The sequence below is a fragment of the Barbus barbus genome, assembly GCF_936440315.1.
Source record: "Barbus barbus genome assembly, chromosome: 18".
NCBI lineage: Eukaryota > Metazoa > Chordata > Actinopteri > Cypriniformes > Cyprinidae > Barbus > Barbus barbus.
The window spans coordinates 22591033-22613538 of NC_136746.1; the positions used below are offsets into that span (position 1 = coordinate 22591033).

General features: G+C 41.4%; 1 protein-coding gene across 2 annotated transcripts in view; it reads right to left on the reverse strand.

Annotated features, from left to right (window-relative positions):
- LOC306884025 (sodium/calcium exchanger 3-like) overlaps positions 1–22073 on the reverse strand; it is a gene marked incomplete at both ends in the record, with an annotated part of 40418 nt that extends 18345 nt beyond the window's left edge. For both annotated transcript variants that reach the window (XM_079439627.1, XM_079439626.1), the window contains one exon: positions 20302–22073. In XM_079439627.1, the coding sequence (XP_079295753.1) occupies positions 20302–22073 (1772 nt within the window). The remainder of the gene's footprint in view (positions 1–20301) is intronic.
- Between the last annotated feature and the right edge of the window lie 433 nt (positions 22074–22506).

Genomic DNA, 22506 nt, shown 5'->3' on the forward strand with positions numbered 1-22506 from the left:
TAGCCTAAAGTGTCCATACAATCCCTTAAAGTAAACATTAGTTAACATCAGTGGTCAACCAAATTCTTTATGGTCGACAGTCCAATGCCAAAATCTTCAAGTGCACGGTGGCCCAGTATAATACCACCCTATTTCATTTACAAATAGTGAAAACAATTGCTGAAATGTATATTTTTTACACAGTATTTACTAAATTATACAGGTTTGTTTCTTCTATCTGCACTAATTCTGCCCACTTCAGCCACTACAATTCAGTACACTTCAGTTACTACAATTTTGTCTCACTGACAAAACACACAATCAATATATTTCTTAGAAGACCTAACTACTAATGGTATCAATATTAAAGAACTATGCTCTCATCTCAAAAGCTTTATTCACACTGCCCCAGTTCTTCTGTACTCATTTCATACACTAATTTTTGCAAGTAATAAAACTGGAGCAAACTGTGTAGTCAATATCTGGAATATTTATCTTGGATAAAGTCAACACAATGCCAAGAGACAATATAGTAGTAGTAGTCATAGTGGAAAGAAAAGATGAAAGACATTCAAGTCCATTCATCTTATGGTATGGACTGCGTGAGGAACATGCATTTACATTGATGCATATCCTGTCTCCAAGACCAATTATTCATTCACTCAATCACCATTCATACATAATGAATGCCACATGTGAGTGGAAATGAATGAATTCAGACACAGCCGTGAACACTGTGCTTGGCGTTACAGTAATACAGTTTCCTGAGAGACTAAGCAAAAAAAAAAACACCTGAAATATGACTTGACTATTTAGACTAAATAACATTTTTTTTAAATGGATTTTAATCATAAAAACCACATAGACGACAGATGAGATGTTGTTTGGCAAATTTTAGAATTCATATGCTTTTTGATTGCTTTTCAGATTTTTTTTTTTTTAAACATGGATTTTAGTTGCATACATCATAAAAAAAAAGAATTTTTACTCCCTGTCTGAACACAGCTTTACACCATGTCCTAACCAAGTGTGATACAGCAACAAATGATAAAATCTTGCTCACGTTAATGAGAATTTCTGCCCTAAACAGCTGTGCCCATGATAAGCGGTAAGACATTTTGTGTTCGAAATTCCTAATTAATTTATTCATACAAATCAAAACCTGAGATATTTCAGCACACACAGAGATCTATTTTCCCGCAGAGTTTAGTGCCGTCTCTAATCAAACACACCTGAACAAGCTAATCAAGGGTTCAGCTGAAAATACAGTTGAGGCTAAACTCCTCATGTTAGCAGATCTACAGAGAGGGAGAAAGAAGAAAGTAGGAGCAAATGGAGAAGCTAAAAGAGAAAAGATAGGATAAAACGGATGAAGGAAGAGAGAGTGGGAAAAAAAGTTTTAAAAAAACTTGCTAATATTTATATTTATGTTGTTATATATATTGTTATGTTTGTTTGTTTATTAGTTTTTTTATCCAGCTTCACGTAAAAATCCAACTAAATAATGAGTCAAAAAGCAAATGTTTAAATGGCATTTACTGTTGCTTCCGGTTCACTTGTCACACTGAAAATGAAAGGTCAAGCTGAGTGCTTGGGATTGTGGGATTCCAAGCAATGGTCTGTCCTTGGATGCACATTTCATTTTAGTTTTAGTTTAGTTTAATAATTGTATGTAGGCCCTGATCTGATTGATGGACATCAATTTCATTTAAAACTAATACAAACTTGCACACACACACTCTCTCTCCCACATGCTTTCTGTGCGAATGGAGTAGTGTTGTGTGTCTGTGAGGTGTTCTGTGCATATTGGTTGTGTTTATGCAGCATCTTTTCGTCTATATTCAGTAATTCAGACATGCAGGCACAGAGACACTCTTGAGCATCATTACTGCACCAGAAATATGCAACTAAGAAAACCTCTGTCTCATCTGCGTACAACACACACACATAGATATCCAAATCAAGAGTGAGGAGGAAGGAGAGGAGAGGGAGTCTATGTTCTCCCCAGTGTCACCCTGATTATATAAGAGACAAGTGCTAAAAATAAACCCTGCAGTGAAAAGGGTGTGTGTGTGTGTTTGTGTGAGTGCATGCATGTCTGCACTGATGGGCAAATACACACACAACCAGAGATACACGTTCACAGACTAATTTGACTCAACGCAAACACATACACACTGCACACACACACACACACACACACATGCCTGCGAGCTCGTGCTCTCTGTGGTTGCCAAGGAGACACAGCTTCCTTCAGATGAAAAGGAGCAAAGCTCTGGCTCCCCACACACACTTTAGACTTTCTAGATACTTTCTCGATTCGGTATGCTAACACACATTTGTGTGTGTAAATGTCTACATAAGATAACTTATTAACAATACACCGGAACCTCGTACCCCAGGGTGGTCAGCACTAGTGGCGCTAATAACATGCTTAGCTAGCTGCTAGCGTGGCGCTGAGACTCAGATGGGGCCACTTCTGTACTCAACTGTGAGTATTACCCTCTTATTAACCTGCAGCCTACCGGCAGAGTCTGTATTAACACTCGCTAAATGCCAAATGCAGGTAAAAAATTGGCTTAGGCAAGCTTATAAAATGGTTACTCGCCAGTGGCTGGAGCTGCAGTATGATAAATGGTTTAAATCAATTGTAAAGGTGACATAAAAATTATTCAAATGGAAAAGAGTTATTTTAAAAGGATAGTTCACCCAAAAATGTACTATCGGAAGAATTGTTTTTTTTTTGTTCACACAGAGTATTTTCGTAGCTTCATAAAAACCGCTGATGTCACAAGGACTATTTTAACAATGTTCTTACTACCTTTCTGGGCCTTGAACGTGTAATTTGCGTTGCTTTCTACGCAGGGTCAGAAAGCTCTTATGGGTTTGTAACGAAACAAGGGTGAGTAATTAATGACAGAATTTAAATTTTTGGGTGAACTATCCCTTTAAATTGTAATAATATTTCACAATATTCCTGTTTTTACAGTATTATTGATCAAATTGATGGCCTTGGTGCAGTGGCGGCTCGTCAATTTTGAGGTGAAAATGGGAGGAGGACGATTTAATGTTAATAAAATTGACAATTCATTTCAGTTCATGTCTCAAAATGTGTATTTTTTTGTTCGTAATTTCACAGCTGTAATATTATAACATGCTACAGAAGTTGGAAAGCACCGCTTTTCTATCACCAAACGTGAATGAGGCGAATCTGCTGATGTAAACTCAACCGCTAAGTGATAGAGAAGGGGAGGGGGAACGCTAAGCTCTCGTGCCTCCGTTGGTAAAAAAAAAATAGCCAATCAGCATCGAGTGTTCACTTTCAGTGCTGAGGAGTGTTGAGAAAAGAAACCTCACAAGGGAGGCTAGCCTCTCTTCTGGTATATCAACCAATCATTATAGAGACGTAAATAACGTGATATTAGTTTGAACGTCTACCACTGCTGATAATGTACAAAGTAAGTAACTTATGATGAGTAGCGATACTGAATATTTGATTGCCAAAGGATTTACCAAGCTGTCATTCAAACAGTGTATAAACGAATTAAAAATAAAGGCTAACACGCCTACACTGGATATAGGCTACAGCAGTCGCGGCTTAATTACATGGCACAACACAGACTTTTAAGAAGGGATGGATGTTGCTTCAAGTGATAGGCCAGGTAAGTGAAATTATATTATCTTGCTATATGAGTCCTTTTCTGACTAAAAGCAACCAAAAAGCCATTTTAAAGTGGTTAAGCAAAAACTAATATTAATCGGGCAAGGATTCCCAGACCAATTAGTGTGCCTCCCCTATTTTAAAAGCCACGAGCTGCCACTGCCTTGGTGAGCATAAGAGACATTAAAAATCTCACCAACACCAAATTTTTTAATTGAGCTTTATCATGCTGAGATTGGATCCTTAGACCCTGACACAGTCCCCAGGGAAATATCCCAGTGCGCTACTGGTTTGATCCACACAATGATTCACTGTAGCCACAGTGTGTTCGTTATTTAAGTATGTCCTTAATCAGCAATTCCTCTGTGGAAAATGGCTGTAGAGGGACTCTCGGATGGGATTCTGATTCACGGTGGAGAGTGCTGTAATCATTTCATTGATCGATCCCGGTCTGTAATGTTACTGCTGGTGTTCACTCGAACTGTCTTTTAGATTACAAAGGGAATTTCAAAGGGCTCCTCCACCTCTTTTTGTGTATGTTAATTATAACGGCTCAGTGGTCAGAAACTCAATGAAACGCGTTGATGAATGTGTACCGCATACTTCAGTCTTGAAGTCTTGACTATGTCCTTGGTTAAAGCTTACAACAATTGTAAACAGCACTACGTTTCAAATATTTGGGGTCAGTATGTTTTTTTTAAAGAAATTAATACTTTTATTAAGCAAGGATGCATTAAAATGATCATTGGGGGAGGGGAAGGGATTGGGGGGGGCACAGTTTCCACAAAAGTATTAAGCGGCACAACTGTTTTCAATACTGATAATAATTAAAAATGAATCTCGAGCACCAATCAGCAATTAGAATGATTTTTGAAGGATCATGAGACACTGAAGACTGAAGTAAGGGTTAATGAAAATTCAGCTTTGCCATTACAGATATAAATTACATTTTAAAATACAATCAAACTGAATATTACAGTATGTAAACTATATAATATAGAGAAGAAACTAATTACTTTGAGGATAAATGAGTTTTTTTTCTGAGAAGTCTGTGCTCAGACTCTCCATGATTTAATTTAGTTGATTTAGTTTTCTTTTTTAGTTAGAGAAGTACTTAACCACGGTTTGAAATGGTGTAGAAAGAAACTAATAGAAACTTTCTAATAGTTACAAAGAAAGGGCAAGTAACACACTGAACTAAGTGTGAAATTGTAAAACCGAATTACTGAAACAGTATTTTTTTTAAATTACCATGCAGAAATGCTAGCAAAAATGTCACTTAGCCTTACAGTAACAATTAAGATCAAAATAAACGAGACGTGGTGAAAGAAACAATATAATCTTCTCAATATAATCCTCAATCAGTGACATTCCTGTGCAGACAGAATTACATTTATCAGAGGATTCAAAAAACCAGCAGGTAATTTACTCTTTACCAAGTTTGTGAGAGAAAAACAGATGCGTTTTGACAGGACTGAAATCACAAAGTACGTCTGCGAAACACAAATTTACCTGACCTCCTCAAGGAAAACTAGTCCAGTCCGATAGGGCTCAAGAGAGAGAGAGATGAACAAAGTGTGCTAGAATCAAACTGAATTTACACTCCTACGTATTAAACTGAAGCCCTGAGGAAAGTCACACACACATACACAAACAACATGCCACCATGCAGCGCCTCCTGCACATAATTCAACATTAGGCTTGGACAATATCACTTATCTTCTTTTAACCAAGCATAATCAAAGGTCAATATTGCCACTACTGATAAAAATGCAGATATTTCAAAGACTTACATTTCAGTTTGTTCCTCACACAAAACTGGAAAAGGAACGTCACACGGGTTTGAGCGTGTAAATGATGACAGAACTTTCACTTTTGGATGAACTATTTCTTGAAATCCAAAATAATTTATGATTTACATCATATATTCATTCTCTTTGCTGTTCAATCCATTATTCAAGCAGCTCTCCTCGTCTGCTCTCTCACTCCCTGTCACGAGGGATTTTTCCATTCACAGGAGTCACTAAGATGTTCAAGCTGATGTCTGGAGTGAATGTAGTAAAACAAGAGTGAAACGAACTCAAATTCACACAGACACGAGCACAGTCCCTCTGTATAATCCTAGAATTTCTCTCAACTGGTCCAGACGGCTTCGAGGTTGTTGTGTCAATTCATGGTTATAAGTTGTACTGAGCACTCCAGCCTAGATTCACCCAGAACACTCAGAGCACTCCCAACCTGCAGGGGGCAACCAACGGAGTTGGTGGAACCAACTTCTCAGGAAGTGCTCTTGGGACCATATTTACCTGCGCACCCACAGGGAGTGCACGGCATTGAAATGTTTGGTAAGAGCTCAGTTGGCCCTCTCACTCGTTCCTGAAGAAATACTGTGACCACAGCTCCTGATCATCCAAAGACGCAACTGGTAGGACAGAATGTGATTGAATGTGTTGAGGTCATGCTTCTATATGACTTTTGCTTGGCTGTAATGTTTAATTTAAGTTAAATAGTTTAAGACTTTATTAAGTAAACGTCAAACTTGGAAGTAACGTTACTCTAAGTATGTGTATTGTTAATTATTATATAAGAATTGTGGGATTGGTATTTTAATTAACTATGAGATCCTAGGTTAATCTACATGACTTTGTTTGTTTTGAGGATTCAGTAACATTTATTTATTACTTTGAGAAAGTGTTATTGACATTTATTTGTAACTAATTCATGTCTTTTGTTTGTGTATCTTAAAGGTTATCAACCTATTCTGTTCCATCCCAATCTATCAAACCATCTTTAAGAAAATAAAACATAGAAAAGTGAACAGATTTGAGTTGTCCTTTGCGTCCATCAGAGATTAAGCCGTTTTCAAGTTTGGGCAGAGCTGTGGTCAGTCAGAAAACACGCAGAACTTGACAGTTGATAACCAGCGTGGCAGTGAGAACAAGGATCAAAGGCCTGAAGTCAAGCTGTCGACGCAAAAGGAATAATTGACTGGAAACTCTTCACCATGGCGAAGGAAACTCTTGGGAAAACAGTCAAGCAACTGAAGCAAGAGCGGACTTTAGCTAAATCTGCTTTCACCAAACAAGCAAACTACCTGGGCAAAGCTGCAGATGGTATGATTAAGGATGAACTACAAGAGGAGTTCAGCAAGCTCAATTCCCTGGCAAGGTATGTCAGCGATGCAAATGATGACTACAGGGCTGGCCTACTGGCAGACGCTGAAGCGGGAACTGAGGAGGGTGAAGAAGTCAAGCTCGACAAGCACCAGCAGGCTGAGCTTGAAAGGACAATGGAAGAGTGCGACACAAGACTGGGGGACATCCGTGAAGCAGTCCAATCCAAACTCTGGCCAAGATATGGTAAAGAGGAGGTAGACTCTGCAATCCAAGAAGCGGAAAAAGCCTGTGACAGAGCCCAAGCAACCCCCATTACTGCTATCAATAGAGACGGCTATGAACTACAGCTGGAAAGAGCGAAGAGGCTAATCCATGATGCAACTGTAAGCCTGAAAGACTGGGAAAGATGGATCCCACATGATCAGACAGCACACCTGAAAGGCAGATTAAAAGACCTGAGAACATTCGGCAGCAACCTCGATGCCAGAAGAGCAGAATTCCTCACCGCACAAAAAATTGCAGAAGAGGAAAGAAGAGGACCAGAGCCTCAACCGACGGCAGTTCCACAACCAGTGGTGAGGATAAAGCCGACCAGTCTACCTAAATTCACTGGGTTTAGGAGGAATTTTCACAGATGGAGGAGAGACTGGGAAAGCCTGCAAAAGCAGGGAGAGCCGACTGGCTCAGTGGAAGTGAAGAAGTTCCAACTCCTTGACAGTGTGGACGAGAGAATATGTAGAGACCTGCGCCTGTCAACATACAACAGTGCTGAAGACATATTTAGAGTACTTCAAAACAGATATGGAAACAAGCCAACAATTGCCTTGGAGATAATTGAGGACCTAGAGAGGATCCCTCCTTTAAAGTCACACCAGCCAAGGAAGGTAATTGACCTAATTCAAGCTGTGGAAAAGGCCCTGAATGACCTCACGGAGCTCGAAAGCACTGGAGCCATAAAGAATCCCCTTATGATCAGATCCATAGAGAGCAAGCTGCCAGATAATATGAAGAGGGACTGGCTGACATTCATGGTCAATCCAAGAAATGGAGTCACACCTGACAATCACTTCGACATCCTTCTTACATTCTTAAAGACACAAGAGGATATTTTAGAGAAACTAGACCAACTGGGTGTAGGTGAAAAACCTGAAAAGAAAGCTACGTACCTGGAGAAGAGGTATGCCTCCACAAAGTCCACGAGAATAGGGGGATGTGTTGTCTGTGGAGAGGAAAAGCACCGTGAGAAGATCTTCTTTTGTAAGCAGTTCAAAGAACTAAAGCCTGGTGAGAAGCTGAATGCTGTCGAAAGGCTGGGAGCATGCAGAAGATGCCTCAGATGTCATGCAGAGGATGATGAATGTACGGACACTTACCTGTGCAGGAACAGAGACTGCAAAAGAGGAAGCTCTTCAGATCACCATTTCTTTCTCTGCCTGAAAGGAGGATTCAAGGGGAAAGAATCTGTTAAAGTGGGAAAACCCAGCACCAGGAGGCAAACATTCACAGAGGAGCAAGAGAAATTGATATCTGAACTCACCCCAGACATGGCAGAAAAATTCAGGAGAGCCTTCACCAACATGGCTGCGAAATCTCACTGCACTGGAAAAAGCCTTCCTGGAGTGATGGACTCAAGCACACGTGAGTTACCAGTTATTCTTATGCTTCTCGAAGTAACCACCAACGCAGGACAGAAAATTGGAACTCTCATTGACTTAGCATCAGATACCAACTACATCACTCATATAGCTGCCAGGAGACTGAAGCTTCAAAGTGAAAAGATCACGCTTGTCATCCATGGAGTTGGAGGCATGGCCATGAAAGTAAAGACCAAAAGATACTTACTCAAGGTAAGAGTCAAGACACCTAGAGGCACGGAGAAAGCTCATGAGCTGATCTGTTATGGGTTAGATGAAATTGCAAAAGTTCACAGAGTAATCAAAGCACAGCAACTCATGAAGTTCTTCCCCGACACCAACCTGGAAGATCTTCACAGACCAGAACATGTTGAGCTTCTCATAAGCCACCGTGAAGGAAGACTCGCTCCACAGAGAGTAAAGGTAGTAGGAGATCTTGTCCTGTGGGAAAGCCCTTTAGGAAAGACCGTTGGCGGAGCACATCCAGACCTCTGTGAAGGAGTGGACATGGCCCTGCACAATTCTGAGACTCACTTTGCACGATCAATGAGAATCACAGCAGTGAAGTATCAAGAATTTGCTGAGATGCAAGAATCTAGAGCTGAAACCAGAAGCACTGTTGTTGGCAGAGAGTTCTTGGACTGGTGGAGGTGGGACAGCATTGGTGCGGCCTGCGAGCCCATGTGTGGAGGATGCCGCTGTGGTAACTGTCAACCAGGAGGCAAAGACATGACTCTGAGCGAAGAAAGAGAGCTTGAGATGATCAGGCAAGGCCTCAGCTATGTGAAGTCAGATGCGCATAGTCAGGAGCCTCACTGGGACACAAAATACCCCTGGATTGAAGATCCAAGTTCCTTGCCCAACAACAGAAACGCGGTGGAGGCCACGTTTCTGAGGACAGAGAAACAGCTCAAAAAAGAACCAGAGTGGCGTGCGGCATACACAAGTCAAGTCCATGAGATGGTGGAAAGGAAAGCAGCAAAGAAACTCAGTAGAGAGACCATTGCTGACTGGAAAGGACCAGTATGGTACGTCAGTCACTTGGTGGCGCCAAACCCTCACTCTGTCACAACACCTGTTCGACTGGTATGGAACAGCAGCCAGAAGTTTAGAGGAATCAGCATGAATGACCTTCTCCTGAAAGGGCCTGATGTACTGAATCCCATCCGAGCAGTGCTACTAAGGTTCAGGAGAGGAGTCCATGCTGCCCTCGGCGACATCAAGATGTACAATTCTGTGTGGCTTGAAGACCTGGAGATGCACCTCCATAGATTTCTCTGGAGAAACAATGAAGATGGAGAAATTGAGGAATATGCCATCGCCAATGTTGACTCTGGTGATCGACCAGCAGGGTGCATCGCACAACTGGCCATGAGAGAGACAGCAAAGCTGCCCATGTTCACTCATCTGGAGGAGGAGCGGAGAGTCCTTGAAGAGGATTCCTATGTAGATGACATCCTTACATCCCATAATGACCTGGAAAAGCTAGACAAAACCACCAAAAAAGTCGAAGAAATTCTGAAGGCAGGTGGATTCTTCCTCAAGCCGTGGGTCCGGTCAGGCCAAAGTGGGAGGCAGACGTCTACATCAGAACATCCAGCATCGTCAGATCAAGTCTTCATTCTCCCCAACCAAATGAGAGAAGGAGACAACAAAGCCCTTGGAGTTGGTTACCTGGTCGAACCAGACAAACTGTACCTCATGACCTCGATCAACTTCTCAAAGAGAAAAAATAAGATGAGAATCAGCCAAAATCTTGTCGAAGAAGAGGTGAGAAAAAAAACTCCAAACCCACTGACTAGAAGACAACTGCTTAGCCAAGTAGCTAGTTTGTATGACCCAATAGGCCTTGCAACACCTGCCAAACAGAAAGGAGCCATTCTAGTCAGAAAGGCATTTCAAGAAGCTGGAGGCAAAACTCTAACACGAGACACATGGGACACACCTCTGTCTGAAAGACTTAGAGAAGAAGCCATCCATCTGTTTGAGGAATACACACGCCTCAACCAAATTACCTTCCATAGGAGCCTCACACCAATCAAAAGGATTGGAGAACCCTGGGGAATAACATTCTCAGATGGGAGCGACCAGAGCTATGGAGCTGTTGCATACTTCAGGTGGGAGACCGAGCAAGGAATCCTGGTCCGGCTTGTGGAGTCCAAAGCCAAGCTCACACCACTTGACCAAAAGGGAGAACCAGTGAAGGCTGAGGTCTGTGGTGCTGTCTTCGCTGCAAGACTCAGGAAATACATTGAAAAGCACAGTCGGATGCAAGTTGAACGTTGGCTCCATCTGCTGGACAGTCAAACTGTGCTGGGTGCAATCCAAAGGGACAGTTATGGGTACCAGACCTTTTTTGCAAACAGAGTGGGAGAGATCCAGAAGTCCACATCAGTTGAAGACTGGAGGTGGATTCCAGGTGAGCAAAACATTGCGGACCTCACAACAAGAGGAGCAACTCCAGAAGACCTCAAAGAGAACTCTGTGTGGCAAAATGGCCCAGAGTTTCTAAAACGACCTGTAGAGGAGTGGCCGACAAAGTCAGCCAAAGATGTCGCTGCAGATGCCAAAGAAGGTATAAACAAACTCCAAAGGAAATGTTTTACAGCAGCACTGACCCGAGCACAGGTGAAAAAAAAACAATATGCTCCACCTGCCACTGCAATGCCAATGTCTCCAACCTCTGACCAAAACAAGGACCTGCAAAGCAGCCCTAGCGTGAGAGGGCACCAAATCCAGGTCCGGAGGCCAACTTCTGGTTATTCAGTGAGGAAAATCCTTGAGATCAGGAAGTTCAGCAGTTTAACCAGGTTGATTAGAGTCATTGCCTGGGTGTGGAGAGCTGCCACAAAGTGGAAAGAAATGCTGGCCAAAACTTCAACCACGAGCAAGCCAAAGAGGAAGGAGATTCCTTCAGCTCTTGAGATCAAGTCCAGAGTCAAGGAAGCTACACTTACCATCATGGAGTGTGAAGATGCGCTCAGGGATCTCTTCCTTGCGGCTCAAGAAGAGGTAACCTTGCCAAACACCACACTCAGCAGGCTTGTTGTGGTCAGAGATGAAAACACTGGACTTTTGCTCTGTGGAGGAAGATTCCAAATCTTTAATGAAGAAAAAACTGCGGTGCCAATCTTGCCCTGTACATCATGGGTATCCACTCTTCTAGCTCAAGAGGCCCACCAGGCAAATCATGAAGAAATTGCAGGCACACTCCTCCGGATGAGAAGGAAAGCATGGGTGGTAAGAGGCCGGAAACTAGCTCAGAAGATCGTTGACAACTGTGTAACATGCAGGAGACTCAAGGCCCAAAGATGCCAACAGATCATGAGTGACCTTCCATCGGAGCGAATAACGCCCGCCAATCCATTTGAGTACACAACAGTGGACTTATTTGGACCTTACGAAGTGAAGGATGAGGTGAGAAAGAAGGTGAAACTCAAAGTGTGGGGAATTGTCTTCTGTTGCATGGCGTCCAGAGCTATGCACACAGACCTCGTCAGTGACCAGTCAGCTGAAGGCTTCCTGTTAGCCTACCAACGATTCACAGCACTGAGAGGACATCCGAGGAAATTGTGGTCGGATCCTGGAAAGAACTTTGTCGGAGCCAGACCTGCCCTCAAAGAGCTCTACATGTTTCTGGACCGACTGGAAAAATCAAAGCTTGAAAATGAAGTCTCCAAGCACGGCACAGAATGGAGCTGGAAGATCCATCCAGCAGACTCACCTCACAGAAACGGAGCTGCTGAAGCTGCTGTCCGGACTGTGAAGCGGGCTTTGCACAATCTGGGGGGTAATGGAGTCTTCACATGGGGTGAGTTTCAAACTTTCCTTTATATGGCTTCCAACCTCGCTAATGAACGCCCTATTGATGCCAGGACTCAGAGCCGGGAGGACTGTGTAGAATACATCAGCCCAAATTCCCTTCTGCTCGGAAGAACTGGACCCAGAGGAGATCCAGGGACCTTTGACTTTGAAGGCTACTCTTACAAGAGATTAAGAATCATCCAAACAGAAGTTGACCGGTTCTGGAGGAAATGGAGCCAGTTAGCCGGACCAAACCTGTTTGTCCGGACCAAGTGGCACACCGCTCACAGGAATGTGGCAATTGGAGATATCATCTGGCTGGCTGACCAGAACGCCTTGAGAGGTCAGTTCAGGCTTGCCAGAGTCATTGATGTCAACACTGACAGGAAGGGAATTGTGAGGGATGTATATCTCCGATCCTTCCCCAGCTACCCAGTCGCAACTGTGAAGCCCACTCAGAAAAGGGAAAAACACTCAACCAAGATACCTGCAACAGTTCTTCACAGGGATGTCAGACGGATAGTTGTCCTGCTTCCAGTTGAAGAGCAGCAGCAGCAACAGGATCAAAAATGGAGTAACTAAATTCAAGACATCACAGTACTGGTGTGACCTCCTTGGGTTGAAGAACCAGGAGGTCAAGTGGGAGGTGTTGTGTCAATTCATGGTTATAAGTTGTACTGAGCACTCCAGCCTAGATTCACCCAGAACACTCAGAGCACTCCCAACCTGCAGGGGGCAACCAACGGAGTTGGTGGAACCAACTTCTCAGGAAGTGCTCTTGGGACCATATTTACCTGCGCACCCACAGGGAGTGCACGGCATTGAAATGTTTGGTAAGAGCTCAGTTGGCCCTCTCACTCGTTCCTGAAGAAATACTGTGACCACAGCTCCTGATCATCCAAAGACGCAACTGGTAGGACAGAATGTGATTGAATGTGTTGAGGTCATGCTTCTATATGACTTTTGCTTGGCTGTAATGTTTAATTTAAGTTAAATAGTTTAAGACTTTATTAAGTAAACGTCAAACTTGGAAGTAACGTTACTCTAAGTATGTGTATTGTTAATTATTATATAAGAATTGTGGGATTGGTATTTTAATTAACTATGAGATCCTAGGTTAATCTACATGACTTTGTTTGTTTTGAGGATTCAGTAACATTTATTTATTACTTTGAGAAAGTGTTATTGACATTTATTTGTAACTAATTCATGTCTTTTGTTTGTGTATCTTAAAGGTTATCAACCTATTCTGTTCCATCCCAATCTATCAAACCATCTTTAAGAAAATAAAACATAGAAAAGTGAACAGATTTGAGTTGTCCTTTGCGTCCATCAGAGATTAAGCCGTTTTCAAGTTTGGGCAGAGCTGTGGTCAGTCAGAAAACACGCAGAACTTGACAGAGGTTATAAATAAAAGTAGCGGTAGGGTAGACAGTTTAAAAATACTGCCATTCCACATACCACATAGAATTATGGAATTATCTATAAATTAGAACATGTCTGAAAGGTCAGAGTTCTGAGAAATAAACACAGAACTGCAAAATATTAACTGAGAATTCTGACTTTTTTCTCGTAATTCTGAGTTTTACGTCTCACAATTCTGAGTTCGTATCTCACCATTCTGACTTTTTTCTCAACTTTTTTTCCACAGAATTTTAAAAAGTTGGTTGCAACTTTTTTTTCTCACAACTGCGAACGTAGATCTCACAGTTCAGACTTTTCTTCTCTGAATATTTATATTCAATTATAAACGTGAAATTAGAAATGTGAGAAAAGATCAGAACTGTGAGATAAAAAAAAATCACAATTTCCCTTCTTATTTTTTATTCATTGGCAGAAACGGGCTTCCATACAGCGCTGACAGGAACATCTAAAAATCATTACATTAAGCACAACGCAGTTCTGGGCATCTCTCGAACTTTATACAATTACCAATAAGCCTCATGCATGCCTAAAGACGTCATGACAGCAGCTTATTACGCTTCCTAATAGCTACTCCTGATACATTTGCCTAAACATGTTTGTGCTCTATGAAGAAATCATAACATATTCTCTAGAAGCACCTGTTAATTCATTCTTCATAATAAATGAATAATGTTTACTATTCTAAATGATTCATCATTACACAGTGGAGTTCTGCTATAACTACAGATTTACAACAAAAATAGGTCTGAAAGTCCAAGGGGATGCGAGAAACAGAAAAACAGTGCAAAGAAGAATCAGAGAAGGCTAATGATACACATCCTCTGTCTACTGTTGCTTTCCTTTCATCATTCCTTTCAATGCTGACTGAACTAGGCACAATAATTAAAGCTAGTAACACACAAACTTCAGAGACTACAGCAACTAACTACAGTGACTTTGACTAAACATTTATAACATTTTTCCAGCATCCATTTTTCCAGGCACATTATTTTTCAGAAATCGTTCAAAAATGCATTTCTTATCATTATCAATGCTGAAAAAAGTTGTGCCGATTAAAAAAAAATTTAGTGGAAACTGATAGATTTTTTTGGGATGAATAAAATGTTGAACAGCATTTATTAATCTGAATCAATCAAAACTGCATATGAATTTATATATATATATATATATATATATATATATATATATATATACACACACCCAGTGACTGTATTTACAGCAAACTCATAAACTACAGTGTCTAAAATTACTACTAGTAATTCAACCAGACTATAACCACAGCTAATATCTCATAAACTACAGTGGCTAAACTTGGTCATAAAGTAACTTGCCTGTCATCTACTTAAACTATGTGGTCTCAAATTACAGAGGATCATAAATTACAACAACTCAAATCACACCTAATTATTAATGAGCTCAAATAAAGCTATTTTATTCACAAAAAGCATTACTATCAAACAACACAAGTAGTATAATAAATTAGAGCTGATTAAACCAGGCCAGTAAGACACCATTTCTGGTGATCTGAAATGAAAATACTTGAGAGAAAAAGAGACAGAGAAAATTGGTTCCTGGTGCATTCTGGTGCATCGTGCTGCAGCATCATGGGAATATAACAAGCACCAGCCGAGAAGGAGATCCCCAACACACACACTTAGACACAGTGTGTAACACAATGATAGTGTACACAGGAAAAAATGGAGAGCGATGGATATAAAGAGACGGAGAGGTTGAGCTCTTTTCTTTACTCTGTCAGCTTTAGTAGGTTATAAGTGTCATCCGATGAATATACTTTTCTCTAAATAGCTTTCTTTCCTGGTCTCTCATCTACTGTCTCTATCTCCAAAGGGTTAAAGGTCAATGAAGAGGGGTCACAGTGATATAAAACTCCCCTACAAAGGAGAGAGAGACAGACAAATTATGTCTTGCTTGTGCTGACCTTTCTTAAAGCAGAACAGAAGGCTAGTTAGTTAACGCACTAGTTAGGGTGCCGGTGATTTAAACCCTGCTGGTGGCAACGGCAGGTGCTTGGTTATGATAAATGCAGATGCCTTTACTCAACTTTCTCTCTGCAAGCAGTCCATAGGTTCAACCGTAACTGAGGAATGGTGCCTGCTATTCGTGTACTAGGGCTGTCACGATACCTTCATCACTATTTACTGTACGACACCAGCTGAAGTGTCACTTTCTAGACATGATACCACTCACGCTGTTTGGATGCATTGTTATTCACGCAAGTTTGCAATGACAAGCAAATTGTCTGTGCCTCCTGAGATTTTTCAGCCCAATGGACTTTAAATGAGGCTTTTAATTAATTTTTGAATATCTTTTATAATTAAAAAGTAGGTAAAATGTGTTTATCTAAAGCACAAGAGGAATAATGCATTCATGTCTAAATTTGGTCAGTTCAATCAAGCTGCTCCTTATGCAGGATCATTTGCTTTAAACTAAAAGCGCTTTCATTATCTGCTTACCCTTATGTTGACTGAAATGTTTTCTACATGGAACACAAGATAGGGCTATTAAAATTACAAAAAAATCATACAACAAAAATACATGGTGACCACTGGCAGCCAAGTTCAACTCAATTTACAATAAAAAAAAAAAGATAAATAAATAAATTAAACATACATAGATAATAATGAATAAAAATAACTTTAAATTTTTTTTTCACTTAATGCGGATGAACGGAATTCTTCCTAACACTCTGGTTAATGCACACAGCACATGGGTAATTGACACAAAATACTTTTGGAAAGTTGATGTTCTGCAATGTGACACTATACTCCATTTAAAACTCTTTTATTCATTATGATCCATGCATGTTTTATAATCTCATATTAATTCAGAGACTACTTGCAAAATTTAGAGTTTTAAAATTCATTGGTCTCACCACAGGACCACTTAAAAAAAAAAGAAAAAAGAAAGGATTAAAAATGCTGAAACACTTAATGACCAGACCCAGAAACTAAGATATACACGCTCCCTTAAATATTAATATGCAATCTAACCAAAAATCTTGATGTCAATTAAAAAAAAGTCATGTCCATAGACATGTGTCAGCTACTCACATACTCTTACATATAGACAGTGGGTGGGTTGGAGTGTCATGCGGAATATGCTGTGAATATTCTTACTGAACTATTAATACCCAGCAGCATATTTGGATCAGCACACCACACATCTCTCTGTCTCTATCTGGTCTGTGTGTTACTGTATTACTGGATCTCTTTCCAAATCTCACATGAATGAACTAGATTAATTAAACATCAACATTCCTGAGAGAAATCTCAGACCCCCTCCCTTAACCTCTACGGAGTTACTGTGTGTGCTTAAACAGAGAAAATGTATGTATGTAAAAGTGATTTAATTGCATATCCCTCATATTAGAAGTCACAAAAGATTTACAAAACCGACAGAGTACAAACAGCAGGAAATTAGTCTTTGCAACTTCTGGCACATGTGCCCTTCTATTAGAGCCATTAATAGAGCATTAATGCTGTATAGAGCATACAGCATTACATGACCAAATCCAAGTATCCACAAATCTCAAACATAAAACCACAACTCCTCAACTATACACATTCTTACAGTGGCCCCAAAAAGATTTGGACACTTAAATTGCATCATACATTAACAAATGTATGCAAATTTTTTCACAAACCAGGAACTTTAATCAGTTTTCATTAAAGGGGTCCTGTTATGCTCTTTTACAAAGTCTTGATTTTGTTTTGGGGGTGTACTAGAACATGCTCTCATGCTTGGTGGTTCGAAAATCGCATTATTTTTCACATAATTTACATTATTACAATACCTTTCTCCCCAGCCTGGCACAAATGGCTCGATTAGTTCCGGGTTTGATGAAGGCCCCCCTTCCGAAAAACAAAATGTGTTGTGATTGGTTAGCTGTCCCAGTGCGTTGTGATTGGCGAACAGCTTAGACGGTGTTTCAGTACTGCCCCGCCCCTTGCCAAAACAGCAAGTTCGTCAATATTGCTATATCAATAATTGGGGAAGTCGTGGCCTAATGGTTAGAGAGTCGGACTCGTAATCCAAAGGTTGCGGGTTCGAGTCTCGGGCCGGCAGGGATTGTAGGTGGGGGGAATGAATGGGGGGAGTGAATGTCCAGTGCTCTCTCCACCCTCGATACCACGACTGAGGTGCCCTTGAGCAAGGCACCGAACCCCCAACTGCTCCCCGGGTGCCGCAGCATAAATGGCTGCCCACTGCTCTTATTCACAGTGTGTGTGTTCACTGCTGTGTGTGTGCACTTTGGATGGGTTAAATGCAGAGCACGAATTCCGAGTATGGGTCAACATACTTGGCCGTATGTTACGTCACTTTCACGTCACTTTCAATTCAGACCCCGAGAATATTGAACAAGAGGATCGCGCAGAACATTTGCATGCACGGATATTGCAAGACATATCAAAGTGGTAATATTATTGTTGTTGTTTTTTTTTTTGGCTAAATCACGTTTTAGATAGGATGTCAACAACAGCTTAAAAATAACTGCATTGACTATGTACAGATAAGTGGAATGGTAATATGTATTATGTTTATTGTTCTTTAATTCTAACATTATAACTAGTGGTGTCAAAATTAGTGCGTTAACGCATGCAATTAATTTTTTTCAGATTAACGTGTTAAAAATATTTAACGCAATTAACGCAGGGGCAGGGCTAGGGTTGGCCATCCCATTCGCTACTGCTGCCTCTGTCTCTTTTTTCTTGAAAAGGATTGCATTTATTTAGATGCAGAATGTCTTAATGACCACATCAAACGGGAGACGTTTGAAACAAGCGCGGAAAAGATACTGTGCTCGTAGCGCACGCTCTTCAAATACACGCACAACGGTGCCGGCACGAGCTGTAGCCTGTATCATTTCATATCAAACAGCGAAAGAAACTACATGCATGCAATGTCCTAGTTATGCGTCAGTTAAGGCATGAAGTTACCAAAAATGCGATTAAAACTGCCTTAAAACTGTGTGCATGCATGCAATGTTATATATGCGTCACATTTAAGAACATGTCTCTGAAATGGTTTTAAAAACTGTCCTGAGGCACCCCAGCACTGTCTCCTTCATCTAAAACTCCCGATTCAACTCGTCCGCTCATTAGTAGAGACTTTAAGACCTGAAGTGGGTCAGAAAAGGTCAAGAGATTTGTGAGAAAATAAGATGCGTCACGTTCAGCAGCAGCAGCTTTTAAAGCAATAGCAGGCAAATAAGTTAATAACAAGCTGCTGTGATGTCTATTAATCCAAGAACAAAAGAAAAAAGAGGAAATCAATAACTTTTATAGCTTTAAAGGATTCATCTATATTTAATTTAGAGTTTGGTAACTCTTCATGTTTTGTATATTTCTGCTGAAGGGAATAAGCTAAATATGTCATTTATTATAATGGGTTCATGTGAAGATTGTTTTAAGTTCACCTAAATTAGAAGTTAAGTCTAATAGATGTTAAAACTGATAGCTCTCAATTATACTGTAATGCTGAATGGCTACAGTCAATGGTTAAATATTAAGGGGAAAAAACTCAGTAGTAGACCTCAGTAGTATTGATATCAGTGATGCTGGCCTTCAATCATAAAAAAGATGCCATTTAAAGAAATATTCAAAATATACTGTCTTTGTGTTGTTTGTACATTGTACATTTGAAGATTAAATGTTAAAATATTGCAATATAAAAGTATACTTAAAAACTTTAATGTTAGGTGGGATTAATTGCAATTAATCGCGATTAATTTTAGAAAAATGTGCGATTCATTTTTTTTTTTTTTTTGATTGACAGCACTAATTATAACATGAATTCCACTGAAACTGTTATACAGTTGAATTTATTTATACCATAGTCCCACAGACTTACACTATTTGTGGCGGCATATATATGCAAATTAATTCTCTGCCAGCAGGAGGCGCTGTTGGAGCGGAAGAGATCGAGGTTTCACCGGTAACGCTGTACACAAAACACGCTGCTTTATCAGACATTATATGCAAGATGAAATGAAAATGGCATCCAAAATTTTCTGAAAACAGTTGGTTTCCATCAGAAATACAGTGATATAAAAACACCCGCACTGGGTTTCGATATTGAAACGTGCAGAGCTCAACCAAGCGTTCTCCCCACCCTCCATCCCCATTCAAATTTCCTTAAAATTTGTGATGTCACAAATACAGGAAAACAACTTTGTAGTCCAAATGAGCCGTTCTTTGTAGTTAGGGATTTTTAAAAAAAAACTAAATATCTCTCTTTGTAGTGGACTTTGCGATTTGTAACTTTGTAGATCGTTTTATGCCCAAACATACATCCTACACACTGATTAAAATTCAAAACGTGAAAAAGCATAATAGGACCCCTTCAATAAAAAAAACAATAGGTGCATTGTTCAAAATCAAGACTAAAAAGTATTTAGTATTAGGACATCATCACTTCATACTTTCATTAACTTGACACCAGCTAGTGCAAAATTAATTGCAAATTGGCTAGCTAGGTTTAGCATCATCTGTTTGCCAGTGACACTTGCTTTGACATTTTACAATGACGTCTAATGCAATGACATTCCAAAAAACTACTTTTTGAAGCCACTGTGTATCCTTAAGCTTTATAAATCCCAGCCTCTTTACTCTCTGGCCTTGAAAAAAATTGAATAAATGTGAATTAAATAAAGCATATTTACCAGGTCTCGTCGTTTTTGAACTCTAGCTCTCCATACGCGTCCTCAAAGTCCTCTCCGCCGCCCTTAGCGAGTCCCTCCACCGTGCGGAACGGAATGATGACCGTCCCTCTCGCGCCTGACGTCCGCAGCACTTTCACTTCCATGATGCCCACACTCTCACTCACGTGCATTGACTCGCTTTCAAAAGTGAAGATGCCTGCGTGGTCATCGTCGAGGATGGTAATAGTAGCAACAGGAGGGAATCCTATCAAGGCCTGTGGGTATGGCAGGCTACTGGGCGACAGCACCTCATCCTCAGTCTCCAGCACACGCACGTTACTGAGCCGCACAAAGAAATGCTCATCCTCTTCAAAGATGTCGTCATCGATGATGCCAACAGCGATCTCCTTCACAACCTCACCAGGTTTGAACACTACCGTGCCCTCGGTGAACTCATAGTCTGCACCTGCGTTCGCCGAGCCGTCTTCCGTTTTATAATCCACATAGATTGTCTTTGCAATGTCGCCGCCTTTACGAACTATTGTGAGGAGAATGGCCCCACAGTTCTCCAGACACTGGTAAATGGCAGGTTCGAACATAATGCGGGACACATACTCCTCGGGTTCTTCTATGTGAATTTCTTGTACGCTAGTGATGCGTTTGGCCTGCTCAGCCACATGCTTCTTGAGGATGTTCCCGGCGCCGGTCATCATCCTCGTGGCCTGGATACGATAAAACGCTCTGCTCTTCTGTTGGTGTGACAGTGCATAGTAGTTGGCCATCTCCACCAGCTGGTCCAGCTCCTTCTCCGGGTGTTTCTGCTTCAGGTCCTTCAGGATACGGATCATATCTCTGCGAGACTCATCCACCTCTTTGCCCTCAATCAAGCCCATCAAATTACTAGCAGCTCCGCCGTCGACAAAATGAGAATTCATCATCTTTCCGTCCATTTCAATGCCTTTGGAACGGTCACCCTCCGTCTCTATGATGACGCCTCGGTGTTTGTCCGTCCGATATTTCTTGTGCATAAATTTGTAGAAGAGCAGGCGACGGTCAGCCACCCAAGCTAGAGTGACACAGATGGGGAAGAACGCCAAGGTGAGAAGCCCTTCCCATACTTGGACTACGTTGGGCGAGAACACAGCCAGGATCATGTAGAGCCAGATATAGGCAAACATGCTCCATGCAGCTGTTACGAAAAACACACGCAGGTGTTTTACCTTCCGGACCTCCCCTTCCGGGATAACCGACACGCACAGGCCGATGATCACAAACATGTTGAAGGCGGCACTGCCTACGATGGTGGATGGGCCAAGTTCACCGGCGTGGAACCCGTGCCCGCAAATCTCGATGACAGAGAGAAGGATCTCTGGAGTGGAGGAGCCCAACGCCATGAGCGTGAGGTTGGACACGGTTTCGTTCCACACTCGGATTGTCGTTGTTGTCGTCTCACCATTGGGACGCTTGATGATGATTTCTTTTTCCTGGGAGGTGATGACTTCAATGGCAGCCATGAAGCGATCCGCAATAATCGACACCCCCAAGAACATGTAGATCATTGCCACGAAGTACACAATGACCCTGGCGATCTTGTCGCCCATGGAAGGGTCCTCGGGGTACCAAATGGGTAAGATGATGCCAGGCTGGCATCGACTCGTCTCCCTGATGCATGTGATGTTATTTGAGAGGGACGGGCTTGGCGTGACTCCCGCCTCTGTGCAGAGGAAGGCTGATGCCACGGAGACCACGCCCAACCAGAGGTAGGCAGAAGTCTTTGTCCTTGAGCGATCCATGCACCCTCTTTCACCTCAAGGGTCTGTGATCTCTAGCTGTCCTTCGGGAATCCAGCACTGGGCTGTCTTTGGTTCCACACGCCACCTGTGAGAGAAGAAAAGCAGGGAGTGAATCAGAGAACAACAAAGCAGTACTTAACCCATCAAAACACCTTCCTAATGGCTGAGGAAAGACACCTGACATCAGCGGTCAGGAGTATGAGCAGTGCAAAAGTAATGCAAGCAAACCCATCTGAGAATTCAGCAAATAAAGCCATTATACTGCGTTAGATTTGCGAGCAGTGCGTATGTGTGTGATATAATATGGTGAAATACTAAAGGTCCACACAGCAGAAAGCTAAAAGGCCTCACTCAGCAGGTGTGAATGTTGCCAGAATAAGCAATGTCCAAAATGCACTGTAAAACATCAACAACAAAGCAAGGGCAGCGTGTT